Source organism: Physeter macrocephalus, chromosome 11, assembly GCF_002837175.3.
Source record: "Physeter macrocephalus isolate SW-GA chromosome 11, ASM283717v5, whole genome shotgun sequence".
Lineage (NCBI taxonomy): Eukaryota > Metazoa > Chordata > Mammalia > Artiodactyla > Physeteridae > Physeter > Physeter macrocephalus.
The window spans coordinates 132,977,502-133,005,177 of NC_041224.1; the positions used below are offsets into that span (position 1 = coordinate 132,977,502).

Consider the following 27,676-nt stretch of genomic DNA (forward strand, 5'->3'; position numbering starts at 1 on the left):
ATCTACCCAAGACTGACTTACATACATTGTTCTTAATTTATTTGCACACAGATGAAACAGCATTGTGATATAGTAAAATGAGACTTACTTTCTACAACATCAAAATGTTTTTGTTTTATTACTACAAAACAACTCAGCCATGGTCTTCTGACTTGCACAATTACCTTGTCACTATGGTTCCATTTATGTGAGGTTCAGAAACAAGCATCCCTAACCTATGGTGGCAGAAGGTAAAGAAGTGGTTCCCTTGGGGTTATCAACTGAAGGGGACACAAGAGAGCGTCCTGGGTGCTGGAAATGTTCTTTATTTTGAGCTAGGTGGCGGTTACACAAAGACAAACATACATATATATTTTACCTATAACTGTGTATATTTATGTATACATACATATATCTGTGTAAAAACAATCAAGTTATAGACTTAAAATTTATGCACTTTACTGTATAAAGTTATATCTCAATAAAGAAGAAAAGAAATTACCTTGTCACCAGCATTCTGAAGTTGCTTGTGTAGAGACATCACTTCTTGTTTTAAAGCCTCGTTTTCCTGCTGAGTCACTCGTAGATCAGACTTAACTCGGGACATTTGCAGGTTTACATTCTGCAGGGTGTCTTCTAAATTCTGAACCTGCATCATAAGAACAGTCATACACTGTGACAAATCCACATGGTCTCACCTATAGCATGTCCATGTATGAATGAGCTAAGACGAGAACTCCAAGGTCCCTTCTGCTTCTACTTACTATATCCAGGTCTTTTCAGTTGCTCAGTGCAAACCTAGGATATTATGTATCTTTACAGGATGTTAAGTTATATTTAGGACAATAATGAACTATGCCTAGAGCAAGGTATTGCTGGTATAGTCATCTGGTATGTTACCAAGTGATATCTTACAGAACCAAGGAATACCAACTGGCATCACGACAGATGATTTTACTGAACTTTGTAGAAATTATGTTTTAGACTGTGATGTTGGTATGTAAAGGACCTCTTAGATGAAAATAAAAACATATCTTTGTAGAACCCTACTCCATGCTAACAGCTCATATATATTTCAAATTAAAAAAATTTAAATTGGTAAACAGAATGTTAATAGAGAGCTTTATCTATAATAGGGCATGAACCTGCCTTAGAAATCCTAATTCTAAATTAGAAATAAGCAGTCATTTTTACACACTATTCTCAAGCTTTCATAAATAAGTAATCTCATAATGATGAGATAATCTTATGATTATTTCATAATAATGAACTTGGGGAGAAACATTGTTCAAATTATTTTACTATACTGTAACGTGTCAAATATTAGTTAAATTGAATCATTCTGAGCCCTCTTAGACCACATCCACCTGGAACATTCTTTCCACTTGGAGTTCTGCTGGGAGATACAGGAAAATATTAACTGTGCAGATGAAATAAGAATTGTCCACATACCTTTTCCTGTGAAGCCACTAGCTGTGATTTTAAGCTTTCGCTCTGGTGTTCCCAAGACTTCTGTTCTTGCTTCATAGTAGCAATTCTGTGCTCTAAAAGACTTGATTTTGCCAACTGATTCAGGAAAAGAAAAGAGGTAACAGCATTTCTACAAACATGTCTAGCCTCATTTCACATGCCTTCACTTATACTGAAAAGATCAAGTACCATCTCTCTACATAGGGAATCAAGACAAGGTAAAAGAGAGACATTTCCTTGACTCCCTTTGTACCTTTAATTTTGAGGAGTCTCTTCTCTTTGGGGATTTCAATTTTTCCTTCTCATTGCCTCATGTTTTTGGGTGAGACATGGTGGGCTGGAAGGCAATTAGAAATCTCAAGAGTGTGCCATAATGGGAAAATATGGAATGCCTATTAAGTGATTCGGTTATACGTGTATGTGTGTGTGTGTATGTGTGTGTGCACAAAGGCAGTGTTTTTGGATTTGCTAGGGAAAATACAGTAGAAAAAAAAGTGTCTATGCAATGGATTTCAGATTATTAAATACATAATATTTATATTATATATAAGTAGAATAGTGATGCATTTAAATAATATATATTAAGTAGCATAGTTACTTATTAAAATAAGACAAACTTTATATTACCATACTTAATATTTATTAAACAACTAATCTAGACTCCTGTTAAAATCATGGCTTCAACAATCTACAGATTTAATGTGATCCCTATCAAATGACATTTTTCACAGAACTGGAACAAATAATCCTAAAATTTATACAGAACCACAAAAGACCCAAAATTGCCAAAGCAACCTTGAGAAAAATGAACAAAGCTAGAGGCATAACCCTTCCAGACTTCAGACAATACTACAAAGCTATAGTAATGAAAACAGTATGGTAATGGCACAGAAACAGACATATGGATCAATGGAACAGAATAGAGAGTCCAGAAATAAACCCACACACCTACAGTCATTTAATCTTGGACAAAGGAGGCAAGAATATATAATGGAGAAAACAGAGTCTCTTTCAATAAGCAGCACTGGGAAAGCTGGACAGCTACATGTAAAACAATGAAGTTAGAATACTCCCTCACACCATACACAAAAATAAACTCAAAATGGCTTAAAGGCATATATGTAAGACATGACACCATAAAACTCCTAGAAAAGAACATAGGCAAAATATTCTCTGACATAAATTGTAGCAATATTTTCTTAGGTCAGTCTCCCAAGGCAAAAGAAATAAAAGCAAAAATAACAAATGGGACCTAATTAAACGTAAAAGCTTTTGCACAGCAAGGGAAACCATCAACAAAACAAAAGGACAACTTGAAGACTCGGAGAAAACATGCAGAAACGATATGACCAACAAGGGATTAATTTTCAAAATATACAAACAACTCATACAACTAAATATCAAAACAAAACAAAAAAACAAAAACACCAAACAACCAAATCAAAAACTAGGCAGAAAACCTAAACAGACATTTCTTCAAAGAAGACATATAGATGGCCAACAGGCACATGAAAAGATGCTCAATATTGTTAGAGAAATGCAAGTCAAAACTACAGTGAGGTATCACCTCATACCAGTCAGAATGGCCATCATCAAAAAGTCTACAAATAATAAATGCTGGAGAGGGTGTGGAGAAAAGGGAACCCTCATTCACTGTGGTGAGAATGTAAATTGGTGCAGACACTATGGAGAACAGTATGGCAGTTCCTTAAAAAACTAAAAATAGAGTTACCATATGATCCTGCAATCCCACTTCTGGGCATATATCCAGAAAAGACAAAAACTCTAATTAAAAAAGATATATGCACCCCAATGTTAATAGCGGCACTATTTACAACAGCCAAGACATGGAAGGAACCTAAGTGTTCACTGACAGATGAATGGATAAAGAAGATACATACACACAATGGAATATTACTCAGCCATAAAAAAGAATGAAATAATGTGGACCTAGAGATTATCATACTAAGTGAAGTCAGACAGAGAAAGACAAATATTACATGCTATCACTTATATCTGGAATCTAACAAATGGTACAAATGAACTATTTACAAAACAGAAACAGACTCACAGGCATAGAAAACACACTTATGGTTACCAAAAGAGGAGGAGGAGGGAGGGATACATTAGGAGTATGGGATTAACAGATATACACTACCGTATCTAAAATAAACAACAAGGATTTACTGTATAGCACAGGGAATTATATTCCATATCTTGTAATAATCTATAATGGAAAAGAATGGAAAAAAAGTACACACACACACACACACACACACACACACACACGTATAACCGAATCACTTTGCTATGCGCCTGAAACTAACACAATATTGTAAATCAACTATACTTCAATAAAAGAAAAAAAAATCATGGCTTCAGGAGCTCTAAGGTCACAAAATGCTGTTCTAGGAGACTTTTAGGCTAACATGTAGCCCCCCATGTGCCATTGGCATTAGAGAAATGCTCATTATGGTACACACTGTCCAATGATGGTAAAAAAGTCTTATTTTTACTACCTTATCAACACAGCTATTTAATTCTTCACTTAGAGCTTCCTTTTCTTTCAGCAGTTCTTCATTGTGGCTTAGAATACTAGAAATTTTTTGCTGGAAGTCAGAGAGATTGGGACATCTGTGCAGCTGTAAGAGATAAACAAGCCCACCCATCACGTCTCATGGTTGTATTTAAAAAGATGTATTTATAAACAGGACATTTTCATGGCTGCTGCTGTTTCCCTATCTGTAGATATTTCCGAGGACATATAAACTCTAGGGGACTATAATTAACTTTAACAAAACGTTCCCTGCTGGCTTCTCTCTATTCTCCAACTGACTGCTGAAATGTCTGCTTAGACAAAATCAACCAGACATTAAGTAATGGTCCTAGCTCTCTGTTTTACCTTCAGGATAAAATAAATAACATACTGCCATTCTGTCATCAATTTAACTTGTGTACATATAGCACAAAACATTTTCCCCATGCTTTTTTAACTAGAAAAAAAATCTTTTTCAATCAAGACTATGGAATTGGCATCAACCAAGTACAATGTATCAACCAACAAAAGGGGAAGTTTTTTCTTTTTTAAAAAAAAATATTTATTTATTTATTTGGCTGTGCCGGGTCTTAGCTGTGGCATGTAGGCTCTAGTTCCCTGACCAGGGATCGAACCCGGGCCCCCTGCATTGGGAGCACGAAGTCTTTCACCGCTGGACCACCAGGGAAGTCCCAAGGGCAAGTTTAAAGATAAATCAAGCAGTGTTTCTCAGCTCGTTCTGCATACTCTTCCCTTTGGAAGATGCCTAAATTGACTTGCTAAGAAAAAGGTTGCTGGTATGGACACACTGGCTTCTTCCTCTGCACTTCATGGCATCAAGACAAACCGAAAACTTTTTGTTCCTTTTCATCATCAGCCTTAGCACTACTGACATTTTGGGGCAGGTAATTCCTTGCTGTGGGAGACTGTCCTATGCACTGTAGGATGGTTAGCAGCATCTCTGGTGTTACCTATTAGATTCCAGTAGCACAGCCTGCCTCCCCATACACTGGGTGTGAAAACCCAAAATATCCCCAGACATTGCTAAATGTCTTGCGGTGGGGGAGCAATGTCCACCTCCCCACAACCACTGCTTTAAGGAGACTGATTGTTTCTTACACTTCTTAACCCTTCCCATAGTTCATATGTTTTCAATTTCCCTCTACTTCACTTGGCTTTCAATTTTCAATTATTTATTGTCATTATGATTTTATGGCCATCTTTCAACTTTTTACCTGAAGTTCTTTTACATTTAGCTTTAGGAATAGTATGACAAAATAGACTTCAAGGATTGAATCTTGTCTTCAACTGGCAACAAATCCAGCATAATTTACAAATCTAAACAAGTCAGAAGGATGAAGGAAAGTGTAAAGAACCTGGGCATTGATTAACACAGGCCTTTTTTCCTTTGCTCACTACCCCATCCCCAGACCCTCACAAAGCCTGGTATCATTTTGGTGTCTACAGACTGGTATGTGACTACTGCTGATGCTATTCGTGTTTCTTTTCAGTGCAACAGATAATACAAATAAAAACGTTTTGTGAACAAGAAATTATTATGTCATACAGAGCAGCACAGGCTTTCTAGGTCCAAGCTGTATGGAAGCAACAATGGGCTGACACCATCTTAACTCTTGTGATCCAAGAGTCCAGATGCCTTGAACAACTGCCCACCAAAAGCAAAAGGGCTCACTGTTTTTCCATCTCACTATTTATAACAATGCTTCAAAAAAATATGCAATAAAAATGTGCCAAATGATGTCCTCATCATACTATTTTACTCCCAACTCGGCTCCTTTTCTTCTGATCCCTAGCTTGGCAAACTCACAAAGCATACACTTCCCATGCTATGGATTTGGAATCCGCCATTATCATCTGAAAGGTTGAACAACAGACAGAAAATGATAAAGGAGAAAAGTATGCCCAAGTTAATTAGGATGAATTTAGTAATAACAGTTCTGGAATACTTATATACCACAGAACAGCCTTTTAACTTTTGAAATGTTTATATGGACAGACAGCTTCTGCTATGGCAGAACAGATAAACTTGGCATAGCAGCATCTGTCTTGAAAAGGTTCTTATAAAGCACCTATCGGGTACCAGTACTGTATTACGCACTGTAAGAGATACAAATTCCCTGAGAGTCTTATAATCCTATTAGGAAATCAAGACTTACAGGTGTCAATTAGGAATCAACATGAACATAACACACTCAGTGGTACAGACTCAGCATTCAGAGAAGGACACCTTTATGTTCATAGGCTGAATAGGTATAAGAGAATTTTATAATCTAAGGATATCATAATATTAAAGTAATCCTTTGGTGAAGCAAATAAATAAAATGGAAAAACTAAATTCTCCTAGTATAAATCAGGATTGCTCAAACTGAGGGATTCATGTGCTCATTGAAAAATTCAGAATAAAGAATAAAATTGGACAACGTTCAGAATATATTAAGGTGAACCCTCTTTTATACTTAAAATTAGGTCTTTGTTTGAAACTTTGAAATGTGCTTCTTAAAGCCAAATTCATAGGTGAGACTGCATCCCTGATAATGTTCTAGAATCTACTCTTCTGCCCAAGATAGATGCCTCAAACTCACTATGAGAAAAAGGGATGATGAGGGACCAGCTTCACCTGTGTCTCACAAATCTGGGTGAATAGTTATTAAAGTTATGAGTAAGAAAGTCATCATCTTTTTAGACAAATTTATATTATTTAATATCTGGCCGGGAGAAGGTAGAGCAACAAATTTCTTAAACTGAAGTGGTTATGGTTCATTTATAGTAACAGAATGTCAGTCTACAACATGTAAGTTACATAACTAGAACAACATTTAGAGAATTAGCAATAGGCGCCCTTATAAATAGACTTGTACTGCAAGCCCTCAACTTTACTAAGTAATAAGCTAGTTAACATGACTCAGTAAAAAGGACATTTGGTGGCTAGAAAAGTCAGACCATCAGGTGCATATTATTCTATGAGCCCCCCCCATACCTCCTGTCCCCACCTAAGCAACACACGATCTTACTTGTTTCATTTTCTCCAGTTCATCTTTGAGAAGGATGTTTTCCTGTTCCACAATATGAATTTGTAGTTTAACTTCAGAAAGTTCTGCCTCCAGAGAAGACACTAAAGTGGAAGACTAAGAAAAAATTTTAAAAGTCATATAATACACATATTCATTTAGCCTGGGGAAACTTAGCTCACAAAAGGCAGCATTAAGGAAACACTAGTACAAATTCAACGACACACTGTTTAATATCATTTGTCCTTATACTCAATGGAACTAACCAAAACTATCTTTTAAAAGACTTTCCACTAAAATGGCATGAACATGATTTCTAAGTTCGTTTTTGAAGATTTCTTCACTGTAAAGTTGCTATCTTTCTCTGGGGGGAGATGCTTTGAGACCATGCAAATAGTGTTTTTCCTTAAGCTTTTGCTTATTGATTTTAGTGTCTATCAGTGGATTTTATCTACAACAATTACTACTCTGGTGTTTGCCTAATGAAGACTTTCTATTTTCTTCTTTCTTCCTACATTTATTAATTGGAATTCTCTTGTAAGGAAGAGCTGTTATTTCTCCCCCCATTATTTATATATTCAATTTTTTTATAACAGTATGGACCTATAGATATTTATTTTATTTTGCATTTGATAATTATACTTATTTTATGCTATGCTTTATTTTGTTGACCAAATTATTCCAGCTTTGGCCATTAGGAGCTTCTTCAGGTTGTGCCCTGTCCTTTTGACATGCCCCATCTTTTGGGGGGCACCTTTTTCTTTCTGACACCATGAGACGTTCCAGGCTCATCTTGAGTTGACCCTGCCCCAGCCTTGGGAGCAATCATTTTTCCAAGTAGCCCGGGCTCCTCTGATACAAGAATAGTGTTTAGAAACCAAGATCTGGGTACTCGATCCACATACACACATCTACATCTCTGTATCTCTATCTGTCTATATATTAAGAAATACGAGTTTATACTAATACCTCAAATTCCAATCCAATATCAGAGGGTTCATTTTAGCTTTCTCAGTTTCCCCACTTGCAACCTCCTTTTCCAAAAATGAGAAATGCAGTTCTTATGATCTACAATACGTTTACTTATTTGTTCAATTCTAGTATACACAGAGTAGTTCCAGAATTACCAACAAACACCCGTGTGAGAAACACATTTACTGACTAGATTATTATTGCCTTTATGTACACTTCTTTTGTCTTAACCCTACCGTACAAAGTCAAGATACTAATTTCTAAATTACTTATTTTCTTCCACATTGTAGCTATGTTATCCATTTACAATACAGTTAGATTCATTTGTTAGTGTTTGTGTTCCATTTTAGTATCCCCCCATCTTTGTTTTTTGGATTGCTTTTAATTGTGTGTTTATTTGAGGGGGTATGCGAAGAGTATATAAAACATTATTACGGTTCTAAGCGTCAGAGCTATGTGAAAATGTTCTCAGAAGTGTCACTCCCTTCCTCATTCCTTCTATCATATTCCCATTCCTCTCTTCCATCCCTTTCCCACTTGCCCTCTATAGGTAACCATCTCTTTAGTTATCTGGTTTATCATCCCCATATTTCTTTTACATAAATTTCTGTATTTCTTTTACACAAATACATGTGTATTGTCTAATATCCCCTTCTTTCTTACATGGACGGAGACATACTATCTTAGATACTCTATTGAGCTCTTCTTTTTTCACCTAACAGTATGTCCTAGAAATCATTTCACACCAAGAGATCTTTCTCATTTGTCCATTCTTTCTTTCTTTTTCTTTTTTTTTTTTATAGCTGTATAATACGACTCCATGTGTGGCTATACCCATCACATTTATCCAACAACTCTCCGATGTATGGGCATCTAGGTTGTTTCCAATATTTTGCAGTTACAAACAATGCTGCAATGAATAACCAACGCTTTGTGGTGAATTTTCATATTTTTAGAGGAATATCTTTAGGGTAAATTCCTAGAAGTCAGATTGCTAGGACAAAAGGTAAGTACATATGTAATTTTGTTAGATTTGCCAAATTTCCTTCCAGAAATACAATATCAGTTTATATTCCACCAGCAATGTATGAAAGTGCCTGTTTTCCCAAACCCTTGCCAACAGAATATGTTGTTATATTTTTAAATCGTTGCCAATCTCATAGGTGAGAAATGAGATATCAGTGTTATTTGCATTTCTCTGAGTAGTTTTGAACATTTTTTCAAGGTTTGAGGGCCATTTTTATCTCGTTTTTTTGTGTGTGAATTTTTGTTCATGTATTTTTTTTCCCATTGGGCTATCAGATTTTGCTCCTACGCCCTTTGACTTTTAAGAGTTCTTTACATAGTAGGGATATTAGCTCCACTCTTGGCGGTATATGATGCAAATATTTTCTCCCACTTTGTGAGTTGTCTTTTGACTTTGTTTATGGTATTTTCTTGGTCATGCAAAAATTTAAAAAATTTAATCAGGTCATTTTTTGCCTCAAGTTCATGAGTCATAGTTACATAGCCTTTCCCTACACCAAGCCTAAAGATGAATTTGCCTGGTTTCTACTAGTACTTGTATGTTTTACCTTTTATATTTAGACTCCTAATCCAATTGGAATTTACCCTTATGTATGGTATAAGATATGGATCTAATTTTATTTTCAATTGTCTACCCAGTTATCTAGGCACCACTTATTAAAAAGTCCATCTTTACCCCAGTGATTTGAGAAGCTACCTTTGTTATATACTAAGTTTCCATATGTATTTGGGTCTAATTCTAGACTTTCTCTTCCAATTATCTGTCTATTCATGTGCGAACACCACACTGTTTTAATAATTAGGACTTTATGTATAAGAAATTAAATACAAGCATTTCTTTTATTTACTGGGATTTCCTCCAGAAAGGCTGTAGAGTAGCTGTAGACCATACCTGCACTTTACAGTGTTCCAGTTCTTCTTTTAGATTAGACTTTTCTTGTTCCAATTCCTCACATGTACTGTGTCCTGGCTCTTTATCCTTCTGACTTAGCATTTCTGCCAGACGTTGATTAACTTCTTGCAGTTCTTTCTGATTTTGAGAATTCTTTTGGCTAAGCTCCATATTTTCCAAATCCAACTGTTGGTTTTTGGTTTTTAATTCTGAAATCTAATTAAAATTGAAATAAGTCTTAAAAACTAATTATCCTACTTCTGCTAAAAATATATTGAGACTAATTGTTTTACCCTCTCTATGTAAAGTTATACACACACACACACACATATACACACACACATTTAATAGCAGAAAAAATACATACTCATTATTACAAAGTCAATCAGTTCAGAAGTGTATGAAGAAGTGACAGACACTCTGTCCAATCCCACTCCATAGGGGTAGCCACTGTTCATAGCTGGGTACGTATCCCTACAGATTGTTTTCTATGCATATACAGACCTATATACGTGTAGTTTTTTCCTTCTTTAGAACAAAAATTTGCATTATTTCAGATGTTTGGATAGTCTGCTCTTTCCACTTATAATATCTTACAGACTCTTATCTTTCCAAATCGGTGCATTCAGAAACCACCACATGCTATATTTTTAGTGGCTATAGGGCAGCGGTCGCCAACCTTTTTGGCACCAGGGACCGGTTTCATGGAAGACAATTTTTCCACGGACCTGGGCTAGGGACGGGTGGGTGGTGGGTGGGGGGAGGGGGATGGTTCAGGTGGTAATGCGAGTGATGGGGAGCGATGGGCTGCAGCAGATGAAGCTTCACTCTCAACCGCCGCTCACCTCATGCTGTGCGCCTGGTTCCTAACAGGCTGTGGACCGGTAGTGGTCTACGGCCCGGGGGTTGGGGACCCCTGCTATAGGGTATTCCATGTATCAAGACATTCCATACTGTATTTATCCATTCCCACACTAATAGACATATAGGTTTATTATCATTTTTCCTTTTAATTATATAGAAACAAAACAATCTTTTGGAAAATTCATTTACACATGGTAGCATTTTGTATTTAGGATCTTATTTTTGGAAGTAGGCCTGCTGGGTTAGAAGGTATGCATATACATTACTGTTTTGATTGATATCCCCACAATGTCTTCCTCACAGACTACCAACTTATAGTCCTATCAATAATGTATGAGTATATTTGTTTCCTCATTCCCTTTTTAATACTAGACAAGATCAATCTTTAATTTTTGCTAATCTGACAGGTGAAAAAAAGAAACATTTAATTTGCCCTTCCCTAATTACTAATGAGGCTAACCATCTTTTTGTATGTTCTCTTCTTTTTTTCTGACTTGACCAATCATATAAATTATTCACTTTTCTACTCCATTTTGCAATTTGTTTGTAAGAGTACAGAATATATTTTGGACGTTAACACCTTGTCTATTTCAAGTGCTGAAAATAGTCTTTTCCCAGGATGTTCTTGTCTTTTGACCGTTTCAGATAGATTCTCAAATGGCTTTTCCCCACACAATTGCATATTGTTGAGATTATACAAATTGGGCATTGAACGGCACAAGCTATCTAAATAAATCATAATTCTGTGAAAGTATACACGGATTAACTAGTATTCTGTATCTGTAAAATGCTGTTCTTAACTTTCTGCTTTTAATTGTGGTGAGGAAAGAGGAAGGAGCTAACATGAATCAAAACCACATGTGGGGACCTCCCTGGTGGTCCAGCAGATAAGACTGTGCACTCCCAATGCAGGGGGCCCTGGTTCAATCCCTGGTCGGGGAACTAGATACTGCATGCATGCTGCAACTAAGGAGTCCACATGCTGCAACAAAGATCTCGTGTGCTGTAACTAAGACCTGGCACAGCCAAAATAAATAAATATTTTTTTTAAAAAGCCATCTGCTACAAAGAGCACAACTGAATCTAATTAAAAACAAAACAAAACAAAACAAAACAAAACCACAGGCAACATAGAGCTAGTATTTCACAGGTTCGGTTTTAGAGGTTATCACCTCCCCACTCCCACTGATTATAAAGCTAGTATTCAGCACCAGAGTCTAGAAATAATATATACATTATTATATTCACAAAAAAATAGAAACCTTGTTTAGAATTAGCATGAGGTGAGTTTCCATTTTGAAACTCAGGATTTACAACCTTACCATTATTAGCTACGTTTCCAGTAGCATGTGCTGTAAATTTCAAATTTAAAAAAAGAAAATTTTAGAATCAGGAAACATTGGGAAATATTCTCTCCTTACCTGTTTCTTTAAATTTTCAACCATCTTCTGAACTACAGCTTTTTCCTGTTTTACGGTTTCTATTTTTTGCCTAAAGGGACAATGAAAATATAACTTAAGAGTCAGGCTTTAACAGTTGAAGTAAAATAGTTTTAGTCCTCACAGAAATGCCTTAAGAACATTTAAATATATGTCTTACCACATTTCTTCCTGAGATCCATTTAATTTCCCTAATTTCAGGTTAGAAATGCTGTCTTCTTCATTTAAAGTAGTAATTTCATTTCTCAAAATAGAATTTTCCTCTTGAAGCTTCTCAGATTCATATCTGAAGTAGAGATTTTTAAAAAATAGTTATAACAAGGCAGTCATCTGGCATCTTTGGAAAATACTTTACAGTAACTTCCAATTAAACACGTATTCCATGCCAGTTAAAAAGAAAAGCCTAAATTAGTAGTCTCTTGGTGCTTGGAAATCAAGCTACGACATATTGACTCATTTCTTTTGGGAAGTTAAGAATTTCACTAAAAGACATTAGGGAAGTGTGACTGAAACACTTGAGCATGGAGACAGAAAGGAGACTCAATGCCCATCCTGGTTGCTGACTTTCTCAGTGGCAAGCATATGCTTTGAGCAAATTATTTATTTCAGTTTGAAGTCCTGCCTGCTCCTAAAAGACAAAAGCCATATTACTAAGCTGTATGGGCTTCAGTTTTAAACCCCAGGGTCCCTAGAGAAAGAAAATTCACTACATAAATGAAAGGGCCATGTCAAAATATGTATACTAATGTTTACTTTGTGATTTCTTTCATCTCATTATGATTTTTAGAACTAAATATGGTCTGAAGTAAAACGAGGAAAAACTACACCCAGATTTTGTTTTTTCATATCATTAAGATATTTCAGACGTGATGTAATATTTTACAAGTTTTTTTTTGAACCAAATTTGTTAGAAGGCTATTGCAATCATATTTTATAAAGTTGAGTGAGCAGTGGTTCAAATTAGTATCAATTTTTGTCTTTGTTCTTCAAGCACGTTTATTAGAATCTGATAGCTCCTCAAAAAATTATATGTTCTAAGATAAATTTCCAATGTTTACAGAATATCAGCCTGCACTTCAAGTGATATAAGTGAAAAACTATAAGCCATGAGACACAACACTTTTCCTATATTAGTGTAAGAAGAGAGTTCTTATCTACCAAGTGAGTTAATGATACACGAAAGGCATTCATTCTCATATAACTTGTTTCATCAAAATGAGGAAAATAACCAACATTTAGCCAAAAAAACCCCACCAAAACTATCCATCCCAATGAAGTGCTACAAAAGAGTTAAAGACTTGACATACATTGATGATGCACATGGTTAAACAACTAACACTCTCCATCATGAACTTTCACACCCTAAATGAACGACATTTATTTCCTATAGAGGAAGGAGTGCCTCCTAGGCAGGGTTATTCTACTTGTTAATACGACACAGAAGCAGAAGGAAGTCTAAAGTACTGCTCTCTTCTTGAAGACTAACAGGTTAGTTTCTCTAGGCACAGCAAGCAGCGAAGTTAGATTTGGTGAGGTGCTCTGTGGGATTCCGTGAAGTGTAGAAGGTACATACATTACCTCAGAAGCTCCACTTTTTGCTGCATCTCACTGCACGTGATTTGCAAGTCATGCATCATTGCCTTCAGCTCTTCCTCCTTTTCTCCTTGAGAAGGTACATCTTTTTGCTTAACTAACGCAGTGACTCTTTCCCTCAACTTTCTAGTCAGCTCCTGCAGCTTCTTTTTCTCCCGTTCTAACTCTGTGATTGTGGCCTGGCGCTGAAAATGTTTGTCCTGAAGGCTGAGGAGAGCAGTGTTTTCCTCCAGTATTACTTGGTTCTGTACTCCAGGCTTTTCTTGATGTGTCTGGAGTGTTCCATGTAGCCAGGCAATTTCATGTGCTTTTACTTTTTCTAAGAGCTGTGTATTCTCCTGCTCTAGGTACTGGTTTTCTCGACAATGTTCTTCTGTAATATGGTGTACATTCATAATCTTTGGTACACACTCTTCCAGTGTCTGATTTAGTTCAAGGACCTTTTCATCAGGTCTGACTTCCAGGTTATCTAAATGGGCCTCCCATAAGGAGAAGCAGTCATACTGCAGTGCTGCTCTCTCTTGCAGCTTCTCGATCTTGCCTTGAAGTCTCAAAACCAGAACATGCAGTTCCTCATTTTCTCTTTTGACCTCGTCATAACTCTTTTCCAGGCTAAGGAATGTTTCAGTCACTTCTTCAACTTTCTTTAGCTCATCCTGTAATCGGAACATTTCTGAAGTGAGTTCTTTGTTATTTTCCAGTGCTTCATCGTACCGCGTCTCCATCGCTCTCAGCTCTTCCTGAAGACACTCATTTTCTCTACTAGCATCTTCATATAACAATTTATACTTGGCAGAAGCCTCAGGGATTCTTTCAAGCATCTTTAATTTCTTTTTTAGCACAGAAACATCAAAAAGTAAGTCCTGTTTCTTTTCAGATGCTCGATCACAGTCTGCACGTAAGATCATTAGTTGTTCCTGAAGCTGGCCAATCTGATTCTTTAGGTCCCAGGTTTCAGTCCTGGTCTCCTCACTATTTTCAAGCTCAGAAAAACTCTCTATTGATGCTTCAGACTCCTCTATTCTGACCTCCTGTCTCTGACCAGAGCTTGTCCCCGTACTTTCCAGATCCCGGACCTCATCGCCTTGCAGGTCACTTAGGACGTGCTGCATGGTTCCACCTTCTACTTGTTTCATTCGGTTTGGCAGTAAAAATGGCTCTGTTTGTTCCACGGAATTTCCAAAAAACCCAGTAGTTGGCTCATCTAAACAAGAAGACATTACTGACTCTGGCTCTAATTTTTGCAGCCTCTGTTGCAACCTAGAAATTTCAGTTGCCATTTTCACATTTTCCTTCACTGCTCGTTCATGAGCTCTTTGCAGGCTTAAGAGGACATCTCCATTCTCTTCCAAAAGCTGCTCTCCTTGCTGGAGCAGGGACATGGCTCCACTTCCTTCCACCTCCTCCCTTCCCATTGCCTGGCAGCCATTCTGAAGCCTGGAGGGAGGAGATCCCACCTGCTCCATTTCCTTAATTTTATTCTGAAGCCTGGAGATTTCGGTGCTCATCTCAGCCCTCTCTCGATCTGCTTTCTCACAGGTCGCTTTGTAGACACTCTCCATGGCCAGAAGCTTGGACATCATTTCCTGCCTCTCCTGGTCACGTTCCCTTTCTAGCCTTTCAAGCTTCTGGCTGGCCAGCTGCTCCGAGGCGCCTGCCTGGCACAGGACATGCTCACGGTCCTTCAGTTCTCTTTCATGACTGCTCTTCAGCTCAAGTATCTGGCTGGACAGCAGACTTTGCTGACTTTCCGACACAATTCTTAGATCTTCCAGGTCTTTGAGTAGCTGCTCTCTCTCAACAACCATGCTATTCAAATGCTCTTTGTATGTTTTCTCCAGCATCTCTCTCTCCTGGGTCAGGACCAGAGAAGTCGCTTTCTCTCTCTGGAGAGTCTCTTTAAGCTGCTCCTGGGCTTCTGCACACTCCTGGGTGAGCTCGTCCTTCTCAAACTCCCACTGGGATCTCTCCTCGTGCTGTTGTTCCAGGACCTCCTTCAGCTCTCGGCGGTAGTGCCCCTCCAGACTTCGCAGAGCATTTTCACATCTCTCAACGACTTTCTGACAGTCAGCCTGAAACTGGGCTTCTATCTGAGAGGTTCTTCTATTACACTCAGTTTCCATTTTTTCCCTAAATGTGGTCAACATACAGCATTACTGAAACTGCCATCAACTCCAGAAGCAAACAAAAAACATTTTCCCGTGCATAGAAGAAGCAGCCAAGCAAACAATTTAAATATTTTCTAAAAATGGTCTTCACTTATTCCTATGTGATTCATTTATACTGAGAAGGGATCTCATTTCTGAGAGCCAATGCTGGCAGCCATAATTAATTTAAAAGACTTACTTACCTCTCTCTGCATTTAGAAGGAAAATTTAAAAACCAAATTCTTTGGTATACTCCCAGATGTATTTGTTTATGGATTTTTAGCCAAAAACTTAGGCTGATATTTCACATTAAATGTTCAAATGCATATTAGCCTAAACCCTAATTTGGGAAATACATAAAATTCTTCCATTTTAATTAAGTAGACATTGGTGGATAATAGTCATATAAACCACACATATTAACAAATTCATTATGTTTTGCTTTTTATTTAATAAAGTAGCACCGGGTTAAAGTATGAAGCACCAAAGCCCTGAAAAGTACCTGAGATTTCACGTGAGGAAAGTAAGCACAAAATGGTGTTTCATAACTCTGGAAGGAAATGTAACTTTGCCCAGAATCTAGCTTATACATGGCCTTTCTCAGAAAACAGCAAGACTGAACCAGGAAGAAATCACATTTGTGATAATCTTATCCTCATCTGGAACTTTAAAAAGTACATGCCTGATAAAAAAAAAATACTTTCCTCTTTCTAAAAAAAAGTTTCAATACCCCAAGGTAGGCTTATATCTAAACAATGGCAACACAAGTTGAAAAACTAAAAATAATCTAGTCAGTCAGTGGGCTATTATGTCTTCTGATTTTTCAAAGTCTCCTTAATTGACTGGGATTTCTGGTGCCCCCGAAGGAATGGTGCCCCAGGTTCCTCCATTTCCCCCATTTTCTTACCTTCCCTCATGTAGTTCCCTTTGGTGTTTTTCCAAGAGCTCTTTTTGCAATTCCTCTTTCTCAAGAGTATGCTTCTCCACCAGGCTTTTCAGCTGCTCCTGGTGAACTTGTTCTAGTTCCTGAGTCAAGCTTCTCACCTTCTCTTCTGTCCAGGCACCATTTTGAATGAGTTTTTCCCTCTCTCCATTAAAGCTTTCCTCTGCCTGCTCCAGCCTAGCCTTTAGCTCCATCTCATGCTCCAGCCTCAGCTTCTCCTGCAGGTGAGCCTTTTCCTCATCCCACTTCATTTCCAGTTGTTTTTTCTCCTCCTCATGTCTGCAGATAGCCGTGTGTTGTACCTCCTTGAGTACCTCTGTCTGGCCCTGAAGTTCTGCAATTTCATTTTTAAGGTCACTTATTTGTTCTTCCAAGATGTGCACTTCATTCTCATACTTTTGCTTCATGGTCTCCTGCTCCTTTTTACAGGCAACCTTGGTTTCATCTAGCTGCTTTTCATAATGATGCACCTAAAGCCAGAAAGTAAAACCAGCACAATGTTATTCAACTCAAGGCCATGGAAAGGTGATGGGGCAGTAATTACTTTTCTCCTACAAGACATTCCTCAGTTTTCCCACTTTTTGTTTTAAAGTAACAATTCAAAAACACATTAAATAAGATAGTTTTAAGTCAGGCATGGTTTGATTACCTTTTTAACTTGGTTGAATTTTATTAGTTTCTGAACAACTCTATTAAAACTGACTAGACCTTCACAGAGATACCATTTGTCTCCACGGGCATCCTTTCCAACTGCAAACTTAGGGCCTTAACATAGTTAATTAAATTTAAGTATTTGTTTAACACCTGTCAGGTACCCTGCAGGCCTCATGGGGACACAAAGTTGGGTAAGATATAGCCCCTGTCATTAAGGAAAAACCACTCTAGACATGCTCATGACAAATACAAAATACAAAAAAAAAAAACTACAAGTCAGAATAAAACATATAAAAGGTATAGGAAAAATAGTTACAATGTAACCTGGGATTCAAAGGAGGGAAAAATCACATTTGGTTGGGAGAATTCAGGAATGTAAGAGGTAGCATTTGATATAAATTCTGAAGGTTAAGTAGACTTTCAAGAGGTAGAAAGAAATAATAACACAGCACGTAATAGCATGAGCAAAAGAAGACAGTTTGATGAAGAGCAGCAAACTACCTAGTTTGGCTGGAGGATAAGGTAACTCAAAGGAATGGTAAAAGAGAAGACTGGAAATATAACCTAAAGCAACATGGTAAAGGGTTTTGAAGGCCAAGATTCAGAATTTGTACCTAATTTAGGAAGTAATGCTATATCGAAGGGCTTTTTAGTTTTATTAAGATGTTTTTCAATGAGTTGGAAATAATGTAATGGTCTGCAAGTTCCATGCTTGCTAGGACTGAAGATACTACATTTTTAAGAAACTCTCTCCTATGAGGAAAAGGCCTCACCCTTGGCCTGTGAAACCATGCTGAGGTAGTGTGTTCCTGGTAGCCAACAGGACACAAGAGGAAATGTATAGAAAGTGCTGCTCTTTGAGAAAAAAGAATTGAGAATGTCCTACATGCAAAAGCTTGTCAGAGGGCTTCCCTGGTGGCGCAGTGGTTGCGCGTCCGCCTGCCGATGCAGGGGAACCGGGTTCGCGCCCCAGTATGGGAAGATCCCACATGCCGCGGAGCGGCTGGGCCCGTGAGCCATGGCCGCTGAGCCTGCGTGTCCGGAGCCTGTGCTCCGCAACGGGAGAGGCCACAACAGAGGAAGGCCCGCATACCACAGAAAAAAAAAAAAAAAAAAAAGCTTGTCAGAGCTCAAAGAAATCAGGGAACAGGATTGATAAAAAGGTCTTACTTTATCTTCAAGCTCCAGTCTCAGGCAACACAAGTCCCTGTGATGTTGTTCTTTCATCTGTTCGATGACCAGCTCTGCCTCGATGCTCATATTCAATGGATTGCATTCTTCGGAACCAAGCCCTGAAAACACATCAGATCTGTTGACCCTGCAGCAGGTTCTTTCAATAACAGAACTGGCATCTAAGGAAGGATATCCAGTTTAATTGAGGGATAATTTTTAGCTTAAATTACTACAGATGAGATCTACTAGGAAACAACAGAAGCCAAGAGAAGTCTCTTGTTTTTAAGTATTAGGGAAAACAAGAAAAAATGAAGGTGAACAGATTCTTTCACGTACAGGCAATGTACCAAACCTTAATAGAATCCAATAGAATAGCAGGTGGGAGTAGATATGGAAATTGTTGCTTAAAGTTGACCTCCTCCTAATGAAAATCCTGCAGAGTGAGGTAGTTAGGTCAAACCAGCCTTCTTTCCATCCAGTGAATACTGAGTGACAAATTAGCAGGGGGGCAACGTGGCAGGAGAATGAACGGCCAGCATACTTGCTATGCTTTGAGGTGTTAACTTCATGGGTCAAGATATCCAACCCACCCCTCAACATTACAAAAGATTCAGTACCGTAATATTAATTTCCTGTAGTGCAGATAGGGCCTTACCTTAAATTATCAGCTGAAATTTTTTAAAGAATAGGGCATAGGTTAGGAACCTGGATATAGGCAGATTTGATAGAAAATTCTCAACTCATTCATATGAGTTCACCTCTGCAACTGCCCGTGATGATGACTGAGAAGGACACTGAAATGTGAAGCATAAGCTGAGGGCTGAGCTAATACAAAGACAAAATGATTACATCTAATACTACATAGAAATCTCTTAAGGCAGGGGACTCAAAAAAGCTTTTCATGTGGAGATACACAGGCAGATGCAAGAAAGAGCATAAGTCTAGCATCTGGAATTGACAGTCTTGCTTTGGGCTTTCTCTTCATCTATCATGGCATATCCCCAACTGAGAAGTGATACCTGGGGTGTAAACCACCCCAAGATGACACAGCCTCATGTACCCATGAGGAGAACTCCCAGCCCTTGGTCATCTATGGAAAAGCCCAGAAAAGCTTCTGAGATACATCATATCAGTTGGGCTCCATTCTTATACCACAGTAAGGCTACAGAGTACAGACTCAGAATCAGAGGAAAGGTGTTCAAGCCTGTCCATGTCCCCTCCCCAATCCCTTATTTATTCTAGAATAAACAGGTAAGGAGAAGAATAAACAACCCTTGTAAGAACCTGTACTCCTGTTCCAAGGAGCAGTGGGGAAAACTATTTATGATGAAGAATTTATTATAAACCCTTTCTGAAACTGAAATTCAACACACTGGAGGAAAGGGGCAGGATGCCAGGAGGGAGGAAAAGAGCTGATAATGAATGTAGGAGGGTTCCCAAATGACTCTGCCTTCCAACCTTGCTACTCAAAATCCTCCTCAAAGGTACAGGCAACCAAGGTTTATTTATCTTATTTGTTGTTTTGCAGACATTTAGCACAGCCAGCATAAGGAAATCAAATTTTGTGGTTTCTGGCTGGCTCACTCTCCAAAACACTGTCATACCAGTTAGGCACTCTTTTAGAAAGGGAGGATTCAGCAATAACTCAGTGACTGAATTCTAACACTCCCAAGGCCTGGATTCTCAGACTTGTGGCCAGTTTTTTTTTTTTTTAAACGAAGCAAATATCCTTGTGGTTTGATTTTTCCATTTCTTTGTTGATGCATGTAAAAATCAGATGGAAATATTCTCATAAAGACTTCAAGGACAAATGAAAAAACAGACCACAAGTGAAACAGCTCAAGAAAATAGCACTGCCAAAGTCTTTTTTTTTGGTGGGGGGGTGGGGTGGGATTGCCAACATTTTGCAATTCTACATTCAACCATGGTTTTAAAAACAAAAGTCAAAGGCAGAGACTCTGAAAAGATGGTGTCTGAATGGCTTACCCTGGTCAGGCTCGACGCAACCACTGTTAATATCAAGTTCTTCTGACGGTGAGTTCTTCAAGGGAAGTCTGAACACTTTGCCTTGTGCACGATATTCTTCCAGCTCAGACTGGAGTTCATCTACTTGGTCTTGTAACAGCTGGAGTTTAAAAACCAATACAAGCCTTAGATGTGATGTCAAAAACACAAGCAACAAAAGAAAAAATAAATAAACTGTACATCATCAAAATTAAAAATTTTTGTGCTTCAAAGGATACTAACAAGAAAGTAAAAACACAACCCACAGAATGGGAGAAAAGTTTTTGTAAATTATATATCTGATAAGGGACTTGATTGTAGAATATATAAAGAACTATTACAACTTAATAATAAAAAGACAAATAACACATTTAAATATTCAGCAAAGGATCCGAAGACACATTTCTCCAAAGAAGATAAGCAAATGAAAAGATACTCAATGTTATTAGCCATCAAGGAAATGCAAATCAAACTCACAATGAGATACCACTTAATACCCACTAGGATGGCTAAAATAAAAAAGACATACATATATCTCCATATCCCCTCCCTCTTGAGCCTCCCTCTGTATCCCACCCCTTTAGGTGGTCACAAAGCATCGAGCTGATCTCCCTGTGCTATGCAACAGCTTCCCACTAGCCATCATTTTACATTCGGTAGAGTATATATGTCCATGCCACTCTCTCACTTCGTCCCAGCTTCCCTTCCCATGTGTCCTCAAATGCGTTTTCTACATCTGTGTCTTTTTTCCTGCCCTGCCACTAGGTTCATCAGTACCATTTCTTTAGATTCCATGTATGTGCATTAGCATACGATATTTGTTTTTCTCTGTCTGACTTACTTCACTCTGTATGACAGACTCTAGGCCCATCCACCTCACTACAAATAACTCAATTTCGTTTCTTTTTATGGATGAGTAATATTCCATTGTATATATGTACCACAACTTCTTTATCCATTCATCTGTCAATGGACACTTAGGTTGCTTCTATGTCCTGGCTATTGTAAATAGTGCTGCAATGAACATTGTGGTACATGACTCTTTTTGAATTATGGTTTTCTCAGGGTATATGCCCAGTGATGGGATTGCATATGTATACATATAGTTGATTCACTTTGTTTGTGGTACAGCAGAAACTAATACAATACTGTAAAGCAATTATACTCCAATAAAGATATATTTTTTTAAAAAGACATACAATAACAACTGTTGGCAAGGATGTGGAGAAATTGCAACTCTCATATTGGTGGGAATGTAAAATGGTGCAAACATCTTGGAAAAAATTTGGCATTTCCTCAAAAGGTTAAACATACAGTGATCATATGACCCACCAATTCCACTCCTAGGTACATACCCAAGAGAAATGAAAGCATATGTCCACACAAAAACTTGCACACAGGACTTCCCTGGTGGCACAGTGGTTAAGAATTCACCTGCCAATGCAGGGGACACGGGTTCGACCCCTGGTCTGGGAAGATCCCACATGCCACAGAGCAGCTAAGCCCATGCACAACTACTGAGCCTGCACTCTAGAGCCCATGAGTCACAACTGCTGAGCCCACGAGCCACAACTACTGAGCCCACATGCCACAACTACTGAAGCCCACGCACCCTAGAGCCCTCACGCCGCAACTACTGAGCCCACGCACCGCAAATACTGAGCCCACGCACTGCAACTACTGAAGCCCGCATGCTCTAGGGCCCGTGTGCTGCAACTGCTGAGCCCGTGTGCTGCAGCTAGTGAAGCCCATGTGCCTGGAGCCCGTGTTCCACAACAAGAGAAGCCACCGCAATAAGAAGCCCGCGCACCGCAATGAAGAGTAGCCCCCACTCACCACAACTAGAGAAAGCCCGCGCAGCAACAAAGCAGCCAAAATAAATAAATAAATAAACCAGTGTGTACATGTCAATCCCAAACTCCCAGTCTATCCCTCCCTCCCACCCTTCCCTGCTGGTAACCATAAGTTTGTCTAAGTCTGTGAGTCTGTTTCTGTTTAAAACAAAACAAAACAAAACTTGCACACAAGTGTTCACAGCAGCATTATTCACAATATTCAAGATAACCCAATGGTCCATCAACTAATGAATGGTTAAATAAAATGTGGTATAGCTATATAATGGAATATTATTCAGCAATGGAAAGAAATGAAGTACTGATACATGCTACAGTATGGATGAACCTTGAAAACGTTATGCCAAATGAAAGAAGCCAGTCACAAAGGATGACATATTGTATAATTGCATTTACAGAAAATGTAAAGAACAGGCAAAACCAAAGAGACAGCAAGTAGATTATTAGTTGTCTAGGGCTGGGTGGGGGTCATGGGAGAGATTATAGCTATGTGGAGTGGTAGTTTCCTTATGGGTGATGAAAATGTTCTAAAGTTTATTATGGTAATGGTTGCACAATTCTGTGAATATACTAAAAGAGACTGAATTATACACCTTAAATGGGTGAATTGTATGGTTCTGAAAAACTTTAAAAAAAATAAATAAGTGGACAAATTTGGAGAATTTTTGGAGGTAGAGCTGACAGATTTTACTGATGAAATAACTAAAAGCATAGGAGAAAACACCTCTACTTGATTAGAGTCAAGAGCCATAACTTATTTATAAGAGTGGCATAAATGTTTCATTTCTCTTCTCAAAGTGTGCATGTATATTTCCTGAGAAGGCAGGCTATGAGCAACCTCATAAGGAGGTGATTGTTTTCCTCATTTTTGCCCAAGTACAGTGTTCATCTAAAGCAGTTAGAACTCAGTTATGCTTACCTTGTTAAAATAAGTAAGTGTCTGGGGCTTAAGGAAAAAAAAAACCAAATTCCTGAGCTTAGGAGAGTTACTTTTTTAAAAAAATCGAAGATTCCTATTATTTATAAGAATGTTTTTGTGTCCTCTGGTAGGAATTTGTAATGACTTACTACTTAAAGACTTGAGTGGTTTCTGCTCCATTTGCATTTTGTAAATAAAGTAAGGACTGTATTCAGGAAAAAACCCCACAGAACAAAAGCAAATTATATCAGCCTGCGTTGATCGCTCAGGAAAGACTAGTTTTGGAAAAAGCACATCAACATGACCACATTTTCCTTCTCTTAGAGAAAAACTTTATTTTCCTCTAATTACTGGCAATTTCCGACCCAGATAAAGCAGACAAATGCAGTTTGCATGATTCTCTTGTATTTCAGGAAACTAAACAATAACATTAACAACTAGCACTTAGGTTAAGTGTTTTCTGTGTCTCAGGCTCTGTTCTAAGCACTTTACATATATTTACTCATTGACTCTCCACAACAACCTTATCTGGTGGGTACTCTTTATTTTTGCTATCTCATAGGTGAGGAATTGAAACACCCACAGATGAAGTGATGTGCTCATGGTCACACAGCTGGTAAATGGTGAGGCAGTATTTGAACCCAGGCACTCCTCCGCTAAGTTCTCTTCAGTCACTCACCCTGCACTGCTGCTCATATTCATTTCTCATCTGTGTCAGCCTTTCTTCTTGCAAAAAGAATTCAGCACTGCTGGGATCAAGGTCACCAAACTAGAAAATGAAAAGGGCAAAGTTGTCATTTTTTCCAAGTGTCCTTCTTTGACCTATAATGTACCAAAGGCCCAAGTTTCTGGTGTTCACCCAGTGTCTGGAGTATGAAAGGAATGTGACATTTAAGCAGAAACACCATCAATTAGATGATGGGGAGAAGATTCTAGAGTGATGTGTTCAGTCAAAGCAGAGATTGTTTCTCAGTGCCATGCCATGTTTCCCTCGTATAAATTAAATCCCTGAAAAATGACAGCTTCCTTTAGTCACATAAATAATTCCATAATAGAAATTTTCTTGGTTGCATAGCTTCTGCTCTTTTGAGTGAACTACACTTTGGGGCTACATATCAGGAAATCCAATTTAAACAGACTTACCTTTTCTGCCAAAACATTTTCCAAATTTCGCTGAAGTTTGTTTGTCAGATTCTCATACTCTGCCAACTTCTCTGCATTTTCCAGAAGCTCATTTTCTAGACGACTGTTTTCCTGAAGAAATTTGGGGAAATTAAGTGGGCACAGATTAAGAAATAAACTGTTGTACCATTTTATAGCATGCATAAATCAATGCTCTAGATTGAGAAAATGTGTTCATCTTGAAAGTTTCAGTACATTAGAGCAGAAAAAGTAAATATTAAAAAACTGATTTCTATCTTATAACCTCAAAGCGTGCCTCCTCTTTTTCTTGATCCTACAGAACCATTCTGCCCAACAGTGGCCACAAGCAGTCACAGGTAACTATTGAGCACTTGAAATGTAGATAGCACAAACTGAGATGTGCTGTGAATATAAATATTCACCAGATTTTGAAGAGTTAGAACGAAAACACAAAAACTCAGTAATAATTTTTGTAGAGGAATTACAAGTCAAAAAGATACTGTTTTGGAGATATTAAATAAAAATGATTTAAAATTAAATTCACCTGTTTCTTTTTACCTTTTAAGGTGCCTGTTTGAAAATTTGAAATTACATATATGGCCTGCATTGTATTTCTATTCGACAGCATTGCAGTAGAAAATTTAATGACGTGAAAAACATCCTCAATAAACTGTCAGATGAAAGACTGGTTGCAGAATACCTTGTTCATCTGACAGCAAAAGAGAACTCAAAAAAACTATAAAAAGTAGGAGAGCTCTAACAATTTTCATTTAATGATGATAATAGATATGTTATATTTAATTTACAATTTTATTTTGGTTTAAAGATGTAAAAGCTATACATACAGGTTTTTCATAATTTGTATTTTTAATTATTATAATAAAATAACATATTAACCGAAGTCCACAAAAGGTGGGGTTTTTCTGTATATAAAACACTTGTAAGATTTCCACCCACATTTGTCAAAAAAATAAAACCACACGGATGTGCCATTTGACATATTTTCTATTCCGATGCTAAAGGATAATTGGAAGAACATTATTTTCAAAGTATATTTTGCCAAAAGAATATAGAGCCAATGTATTTTAAATACATTCTTGTTCACACCCTCACACAGTAACATGGAGTGAAAAAGAATGTGCCTGAAGTGTTTTTAAAAAATACTACCTTCCCCCAAAATGCCAGTTCTACAACTCTAATCTTCCAAAGTGGGTCTAAATTTAGATGTTAAAACAATCAGGAGCAATTTCTGTGTATCGGGCCTGTGTTGGTCCTCTGGAAAATGACAAATCAGCTTCTGTTGCTGACCACAGGGAACACACAATCGGGACCGTGGTCGGGGAGGCAGATATGGATACAATTATCTATGATGTGATAGAAAATATGCTATCTTCTGGAAAGAAAAAAAAAAAGTGTAATGGGAATGAAAAAGTAGTTTGGCCTGCAGTGTTGGAGAAAGCGGTGAAGGAGCCTAAAAGCTTACTGAGGAACTGAGACAACTGATGGCAGGTGCAGCAGGGTTGAGGGCATGGCCCTGTGGGCTGCTGGCAGGATCTGAGGTTAGAAAGGCATGAGGACAAGCCCCCTTTCAGGGCCCTTCAGTGCTGCCATGTTGCACTTTTACAGAGGGAACAGTATGATTTTAAGTGCTCTTAAGTAAGTTAAGTCTGGTGACAATACGGAGGTTGGATAGATGGAAAAAAGGATGCACATAGGTCAGCTGAGAAATCGTGATGAATTGTGAACCTATTCAGAGGCTGTGGAAATGGAGAGATGGGATAAATCTGAGAAGCATTTCAGAGCATCAGCAGGACTCAGAAACTGATAATCAAGGATGACGGAGGACTTTAGCGTCTATGACTTTCAGCACAGGTGGTGATGTAGATTAGGGAGAAAATTCCAGAGAGGAAGCAGTTTGATGGTTAGGAAGTGAGAATTAGCTCAGTTTTTGATGTGTGGAGTTTCAGGAACCTTTTATAACTTCAACAGTAGTGAATATTCCATAGGTACTTATTACCTTCTAGATACTGTATATGTAGCAACTATTTAATCTCCATATCAATGCTATGGGGTAGGTATTACAATGGTGCCTCTTTTGTGCATTAGGAAACAGGTTTGAGTAGCTTGATCAAGGCTTTCTGTAAGTAGTGGTATCCAGATTGGAACCAGGCAGTCTTGAGGCCAGACCCCCCTACCCCACCCACCCTTTATCTCTAGATAACACTGTACCATATTATCTGGTGTCAGAGTCCAATAAAGAGAAGGATCACTTCCTCTACTGAGGCACAGGGAAGGAGAGGAGGTTGTATAAGGGAAAAGGTACATTTGGAAGCAAAGAAACAAAGCTGATGATGGCCTCTGTGTGGCAGGAAATAAAGTCATCTGCTAAGAATGAGGAAGCGGGAGTGCAAGGAAGGAAGAGAGCATCAACCAGGGGCCAAACAGCCCTGAGGACCCCGTGCAACTTCAGGGGGTAAGAACAAGATACGCTGTTGGCAAACCAGAAGCCTAGACACCCCTGAAATCTAGCTCCCAGTGGGGGCTCTACCGTGTCCGGTCATGACCCAGCCGGGCAGACTTATGAGCCCCGTGCAGACCTGTCCTCTTACAGAGCTGTGGTTTTCCATGTGTATTCCCAGCAGGGACACAGACTGTACAACCAATAGGATAATTACCTTTAAAGAGAGGGCAAGGCGGTCCCGGGTGTAATTCTCTTCTGTTTTTGCCTTTTCAATTTCCTGCTCAAGTTCCAAACGCTGCTTGCCCACCTGTTGTAGGATCTGTTCTCTCTCCTTTCGAAGCTCATTCTTTAAGGCTGCTATTCGTTCCTTGTACTCTTCATCCAGTTTCCTGTGAGGAGGAAAGACTGAAAAGCTGCCATCAAATCCCTCAGAGGTCCCTACGTGGATCCACCAAAAATGGAAACACAGAGTCACAGAGATGGGAAGCTCCTTGAGAAAGTGTCTAGTGAATCCTGCTTTCCTTGAGGCTTGGCCACACCTAAGTCACTCCAGCCAGGTGTGGCCAAGCGGGCAGGCAG

At 38.4% G+C, this 27,676-nt stretch overlaps 1 protein-coding gene across 13 annotated transcripts in view; it reads right to left on the reverse strand.

The window, feature by feature from the left end:
* NIN (ninein) overlaps positions 1 to 27,676 on the reverse strand; it is a 105,930-nt gene that overhangs the window by 19,246 nt on the left and 59,008 nt on the right. For all 13 annotated transcript variants that reach the window (XM_028495847.2, XM_028495850.2, XM_028495849.2 and 10 more), the window contains 14 exons: positions 27,312 to 27,486; positions 24,637 to 24,747; positions 24,173 to 24,262; positions 20,704 to 20,842; positions 18,715 to 18,836; positions 16,855 to 17,360; positions 13,786 to 15,930; positions 12,368 to 12,493; positions 12,190 to 12,259; positions 9,905 to 10,120; positions 7,018 to 7,131; positions 3,969 to 4,091; positions 1,432 to 1,545; positions 482 to 628 (listed from right to left, as the gene is read on the reverse strand). In XM_028495847.2, coding sequence (XP_028351648.1) covers positions 482 to 628; positions 1,432 to 1,545; positions 3,969 to 4,091; positions 7,018 to 7,131; positions 9,905 to 10,120; positions 12,190 to 12,259; positions 12,368 to 12,493; positions 13,786 to 15,930; positions 16,855 to 17,360; positions 18,715 to 18,836; positions 20,704 to 20,842; positions 24,173 to 24,262; positions 24,637 to 24,747; positions 27,312 to 27,486 — 4,198 coding nt within the window. The remainder of the gene's footprint in view (positions 1 to 481; positions 629 to 1,431; positions 1,546 to 3,968; positions 4,092 to 7,017; positions 7,132 to 9,904; positions 10,121 to 12,189; positions 12,260 to 12,367; positions 12,494 to 13,785; positions 15,931 to 16,854; positions 17,361 to 18,714; positions 18,837 to 20,703; positions 20,843 to 24,172; positions 24,263 to 24,636; positions 24,748 to 27,311; positions 27,487 to 27,676) is intronic.